Source organism: Nuphar pumila, chromosome 1 (genome assembly GCF_984573655.1).
Source record: "Nuphar pumila chromosome 1, dmNupPumi1.hap1.1, whole genome shotgun sequence".
Taxonomy (NCBI): Eukaryota; Viridiplantae; Streptophyta; class Magnoliopsida; order Nymphaeales; family Nymphaeaceae; genus Nuphar; species Nuphar pumila.
The window spans coordinates 43,241,063-43,248,059 of NC_143249.1; the positions used below are offsets into that span (position 1 = coordinate 43,241,063).

The following is a 6,997-nucleotide window of genomic DNA, read 5'->3' on the forward strand; positions in this document are numbered from 1 at the left end:
TGGCAGGAATAGCACAAAGCAATATACCAAATGCTGCATACAGAGAAGAAATAATGAATAAGCACTCGAGAAGATATAATGATTTGTAACAAAGGTTTTATATCTTGTTATTGTAGGAGCTAAATCTTACTTTTGAAAAACAAAGGTTTTATTTGAAAATATTTTAGAAAAATATTCTTTAAAAGACTAACATCTTTGAATTTTCAAAGAGATGTGGGGTACTTGCTAGGCCATTCCTCAAGTAAGCTTAGAGTGGTGGACCCGCCGCCCAAAGCTCAAACAGAAGAAAACTAGTGTGCGCTAGTCAATGAAAGTGATTTGGAAAAAAAATTCAAAGAAAAATGAATAATTGTATGACTTCAAATCACATTTGATTCTATCTCATGTGACGTGATTCCAAATCACATGAGATGCAACCAAACATACACTAAACGCTAATTCAAATCATATTCTGTTTCTCATTTTCATTTTCTGCTTAGATATTTGACAAGGACGATCGTGCCTCCCTTCATGAGCAAACAAAGGTCGTTGAAGCATTTCGTCAAACACTTTGATCTGCACGTGATTAACCACCACTTCAGAGAACTGCAACCATAGACATGCTGCACAGCCTCGTAAAGGTAGCTCGCCATCATCGTCTTCATCACCAACACCATGGATACCAATTTCACATACCGGGAAGGAGCCTCTGCGACCAAGCGGAGGCCGTTCATGGAGTCAACCCCTCGCACCTCCTACGAGTCTGCACGGTGCTGTACCAGCAGCGCGACGCCCCGGACTCCAAGCTCCAATCCCACCTCCAAAAGTGCACCTTCGACCTTACCCACGAGTTCTTCCTCCAAGTCTGCAACAAGTTCCTCTACTCATGGAAGCCCCCCTTCAGGTTCTTCAGATACACCCAATCCCACCACCCATCATTCACACACACCACCACCACCTGCAACAAGATCATAGACATCTTGGGCAAGTCTAAAAACCTGCACCTCCTCTGGGAAACCGTTGCAGAAATGGCGCAGCAGGGTCTGGTTACCGATAGAACCTTTCAGATCGCGGTGAAATCTCTAGCTTCATCAAGGGAGATGAAGAAATCAGTGGAGATGTTCCATTTGATGAACACCCACAATTTCCCTTACAGTCTGAAAACATTAAACAGGGTTGTGGAGTCACTCTGCGGAGCTAGACTTGTAGAGGAGGCACTCACCATAGTTAAGAAGCTCAGGCCTTGCATTAGGCCTTCTGAGGTCACCTACAAGTTTTTGATTGTTGGGTTCTGCAGAATTGGAGATTTGGTTCGGGCTTCTAAGATTTGGAATCTGATGGTGGATGAGGGGTTTGATCCAGAGATAGAGGCTTGTGATGAAATGATAGAGACCCTCTTCAAGAATAACAAAGGTGTTGAGGCATTGAAACTGTTTATGTCAGTTAGGGACAATATTCCTGATTTGGGTCTCTCAACTTATAGAATATTGATTAGTTGGTTCTGTAAGCAGGAAAAGATTGAACAAGCGTTCCATTTGTTTGATGAAATCACTAAGAGAGGAATTCATGCTGACAATTCTGTTTTTGCTGCTTTGATTTTTGGGCTTGGGAACAAGGGGAGGGTCAGGGAGGCCTATAAGATATTGGAGGGGATTGCAAACCCTGACGTGGGTGTTTATCATGGGCTGATCAAGGCTTTGGTGAATCTGAAAAGACCTGGAGAGGCAACTGAGGTTTTTAGGAGGATGATATTGAGGGGCTGTGAGCCCACAATGCACACATATATCATGCTTCTGCAAGGGCATCTGGGGAAGAAGGGGAGGAAAGGACCCCATCCTTCTGTGAATTTTGATACAATTTTTGTTGGAGGCCTAGTGAAGAAAGGTAAGTCTTTAGAGGCCTGCAAGTATCTTGAGAGGATGATAAACAGAGGAGCGGAAGTCCCCAGGTTTGACTTCAACAAGTTTTTGTATTTGTTTTCTAATGAAGAAGGGATTGAAATGTTTGAAGAGATTGGAAAGAGATTAAGGGAGGTTGGTTTGAATGATCTTGCTGATATATTTGTGAGGTATGGGGAGAAAATGGCAACTAGGGATAGGAGGAAGATCAGAGAATTTGGTTATTGAGTTCTTTTGGTATCTCATAATACTTGTTTTATTGGTTGAGGGAATAAACAATTTGAAGTCTGCAGGCCACATATTTGCTATCAGGTTGTGAAAGCTGCATATCAAGTTTGCTAGTGAGTCAATTGCAACCCGCTTTGTAAACATTTTTTTTTAAATGTACATATTTATTAATCTGATATTAAATTAATTTTTCCCCTTTGGACTTTATATTATACAATATTTAGTTCCATAGATTAGGGGTGTCAAAATCTGACCCGACCCGCCAACCCGCTTCTTAGCCGGGTTAGGGTTTGGCTTAAACGGGTTCGTGTCGTCAACGGGTCAACCCACCTAACCCGTTTATTAAGCGGGTCATGTTCGTCTTAGGGTATGCCAACCAGCCAACTCGTTTGACCCGTTTAATAAACGGGTTAGACGGGCGGGTCAACCTGTTTACACAAACCCGTCAACCCGCAACCCGTTTATATATATATTAACTTACTGATCTTGGCATTCGTCATTCACAACCCATGTTGTTATATTGTGATAATCAAGTTGCCCTACATATTACAGCTAATCCAATGTTTCATGAGCGGACAAAATACATTGAGATTGTCTGCCATGTCATTCATGACAAGTCCAGTGTAGTGACTTATGTACTCGGTTTGTTTCGTCTATTTTACAATGTGCAAATATCTTCACCAAACCACTAGCACATGATCTCTTTCATCGGCTCAAGAGTAAGTTGGGGTTGTTGAACTCACATGCCCTACCTTAAGGGGAGTGTTAGAAAAGTCTTTATCCTATCCAGTTGTTTGTTAGGATAAGAACTATCCAGACGTTGGTTATGATAAGGACTTATCCTATCCAGATGTTTTCCCAAATGGAGATTATGTCTGGATGAGATAACATCAAATGGAGATTAGGTAGGTTGATATCTTTCCTTATCCTTTGAGATCATATTCTAACCATTTCACACGGTTTTCTAATTTCATATCTTTTTTGTATTGTATAAAATGTACAATATATCAAGCAAATGATATATATATATATATATATATATATATATATCAAAAACATCATTTTCTACTTTTCTGGTCTCTGTGCATTCTTTCATAACCAACGTTTGGATAGTCCTTATCCTAACAAATGACTGGATAGGATAAGGACTTTCCTAACAATTCATCCAATCAGGTGAAGATGGAGCATGCTTCACTCTTGAATCTATGTAACTTAAGTGTCCTTCAAAGCTCAAAACTATTTCTGGACCCATTTGGGACCAACAAGAGTCCAAACCATTTGTCGCTACTAAGGCTTTGTTTGGGAGTCCAGTGTTGAAGAGAAGATGCGAAGGCTGATGGGGCTGGAATGGTCAACTAAAGATATAGTTGAAAATGACCCATCTTCACTCTCAACACTATTCTCATATCCTAAAATAGGGTTTTCAAACACCTGATGTAGGCGGCATTAATTAAACCCTCAATAAATATCATCTCCTTCCCATCTTTGGCTCCCAAAGTGAGCCTAAACAACATTCTTGAAATGATGCATCCATAAGATAGGCGTGAAAAAACAATTCCCAAGTTTTTGGTGAACTAGTACTCAAGAAGGAGAGGATGGGAAGAGTTGGGTGCCATAAAAATTTGCCTAATGATATGCTCATCCAATGCAACAAGGGCATCAAAAGGTCGGGCATGACTTAATCCCTACCTATATTTGATTTGATAGGATCCAGTTGGAAACAAAAAGGAGTTTCAATTAACTGTTTGGATCAATTTGATACACCCCGATTAGCATATGAAGCTGAGTATGATTTATGAAAATTTATACCAGACCCGGGCTTGATCTGAGTCCAAGATTTTTTAATGTAAAAACTATAATGATTATTATTTTGAAACATGATGGTACTGTACGAAAAAAATGACTTGTTTTAAAAAATGCCCCATAATTTATGAAATTCGCCGAATGGATAGTACCGCAGGTTCTCAATTTTTTCTGAATGCTTTTAACCCTCACAAATGTGAATTTTATTTTTTGCACATCATGACATTAAAATAATACACCCACAAAACTCGTCAACAAAATCGCATCGGAGGTTGCGATATTCCAAAAGATTTGTGAAACTTGTGATGAGTTTCATGTTGAAATTATCGCTCAAAACTACCTAAGAGTTTTCCATAAATTTTTTATTTTTCTAAGTTTATGGGTATTATGTTCTCTACAAAAGTTTATTCCTATAATGAAGGATTTTGGGAAACCTCTTGTCCTTATATAGAGGAGAGGTGCCTTAAAGGGAAACACCCTCAAGGTCATTAGATCTTGGGCTTGTGCATCTCTTTATTCTTGGATCTTGGATATTTGACTTTGACTTAATTTGGTTTGACTTTCTTTTTAGTACTTTGATCTTTGACTTTGACCCAATTTGATTTGACTTTCTTTTTAGTACTTGGTATGAATTTAATCCCAAAATCTAAAACCGACTTTTACCAACCCATTTATAGACATTGACTTTGCATTTAATCTTCTTTAGATCTTTTTGGATCTTATCCAATTTCGTTTGAACCTTGCCCAATGTTATTGCATGGGTATTAAAGGTCCAAATGATCTAGCCCTACCCATTTATTCCTGGACGTGTGGGCCTATTAAAGGCTCTTTATAGCTTTTATGGTGGCTTAAGGGTTGGGGCCTATATAAACCCCATATCTCTCTCTCTCTCTCACGAGTGCTCTCTCTTCTCCTCTCCACAAGCTTTGCTCTCTCTCTCTCTCTCTTCACTTTTGGTTTTACGAGGTGCAAGTTCAAATTCATTCTTGAGATCTAAATCTGTTTGCAGTTCAGATCAGGATCCAGTTGCTATTCAGATCCAAATCTAATTACTATTTGAATCTAGATTTAGTTGCTGTTCAAATCCAGTTGCTATCTAGATCCGATTGTTGTCTGGATTCATACCCACTTACAATTTGGATTTATACCCATATCTGAACCCAAAATCCATACCCAATTTTTGCTTAGAACTTACTACACTAATTAAGAGGCTGTTCAAGGTGGTTTGTGTCGAGGTTATTGGTCTCACCCAATGTAGGGCGTGGTGTAACCTTTATGAAAATAATTTTTAAAACATTAATTTTCAATAAAACTTTTGTGTAAACTGTACACCAAATAATAAAAAGAAACCAGCTTACACTAGTGGTAAGGCCAGGTCAAACTCAGGGAACGAAATAAGGCAACGCACAATTCACTTTAATTATTTTACTCTATTAATATCTCAAAAATAACAGAATTACAATGCTTACAAGAACACAAATAACAAATACTAAAATCCTAATCTAAACTCTGGGATTCCGATGTCAGCTGAAGAAGCCAAATGATCGACCTTCACTACCCGCCTTCCTCCATATGCATTCGAACCTGCAAAATAACCTAAGCTATAATTGAAATAACAAGTTAGTACCTAATCTATTTAACACTAAAACAAGGATTAAATCAAATAATAATCAATTTAATGAAATAACTAACAACTAAAGATCTAACTAATAAAGCAGTAGAAATGTACTCAATAAAATACAATTAAACTAATTCTAACATGAAGGAAATTACAACTACACCAGTCACTAACTACTTGCTAACTACAAAACAAGTAAATCATACAATTAAACAAATATTTGAATAATTAACTAAATTAATCTAAACTAATTTTCTAACTTCTGAAAAAACCCCAAAATCTAATCTAACTACAACTAATCATAAAAATAACAAAATTAAAAATTACAACCTAATTCAAATGTAAATTAATAAACTACCCAAACTAATAGTCAAGTAGGACAATTCAGGACAGATTCTGGGAAATCGGGATTTTAAAAATGTAAACAAGGTCAAATGGCCATGAATTTTTACAAAGACATTCAGGAAATACTCAAGGACCAGACCCAATTTACAAAGTTTAAAAATTCTGCCAAAATCTTAATAAAATGATTTTTCAATTTATGGAAATGCCCCTTGACAACAATAAATCAAAACAGTAATTTTTGTAGAACCAGTTTTTGAAATCAAATTAATTACTTGACCAAGTCAGCATTTAAAATTATGAAATTTTATAGAGATACAGTAGACATGCTGATAAAATCAGTGTAAAAATTTTAGGTCAAAACTCGTTAAAAACATACATGAAATGATGACCCAAAGTTGACCAAAAATCTTAATTTTGCAGAAATTCTATTTTGACTTTGCTCAACTAATTACTTAACTAAAAATCATAAAAGCTAAAGAAATAATTAAGCAAAACTTAATTACTGCTAAAAAGAACAAAAAGTGCACGAATTTAAATCTAATCTAGAATAAAGAATTGAACAAATTAATTAATTAAGTATGCAATTAATGAAATTAACAAAGTACTAAACTATGCTAACGACTATACCAACAATTCTAATCATTAATCAATAAGAGCTAAGTGAAATCAATTGATTGACTAAACAAACACAAAGTGAATCACTACTAAACGAACACTAAAGAAATGTAAATGAACTAATTGAAATCTAATTACCATACACGAAATTAAAAGAACTTAAGTAAATAGAAGGAGTGCTACACGACTAACTCTAATTAACCAACTAATTAATTACTAAACATGTATTATCTAACTAACATTAAGCAATGCATTACATTGAAACAATGAAAGTAGCTAACTTAATACACTTAATCGAAACTACAACTAATTTAACTTGAAATTCAAAAGGAATTTAAATATACGCTAACCTACTTAAAATAATTTAAAGCTAGCTACAAATAATGAGGTTATAAAGGGGCAATTCTTGATTTGATTTAAGATTGGATGCTCGCCCCTTAGAGCACCCCACTATGGACTAGTACACTTAACAAAAATAAAAAATTGCTTGAACAAATAAGTAAGGACAGCC

At 36.2% G+C, this 6,997-nt stretch overlaps 1 protein-coding gene across 1 annotated transcript; it reads left to right on the top strand.

Annotated features, from left to right (window-relative positions):
* Positions 1 to 599: 599 nt before the first annotated feature.
* On the top strand, positions 600 to 2,227 carry LOC149848831 (putative pentatricopeptide repeat-containing protein At1g26500). Its single transcript, XM_090005293.1, has one exon. The coding sequence runs from the start codon at positions 600 to 602 to the stop codon at positions 2,103 to 2,105; it is 1,506 nt and encodes a 501-aa protein (XP_089861419.1). The 3' UTR covers positions 2,106 to 2,227.
* Positions 2,228 to 6,997: the final 4,770 nt, after the last annotated feature.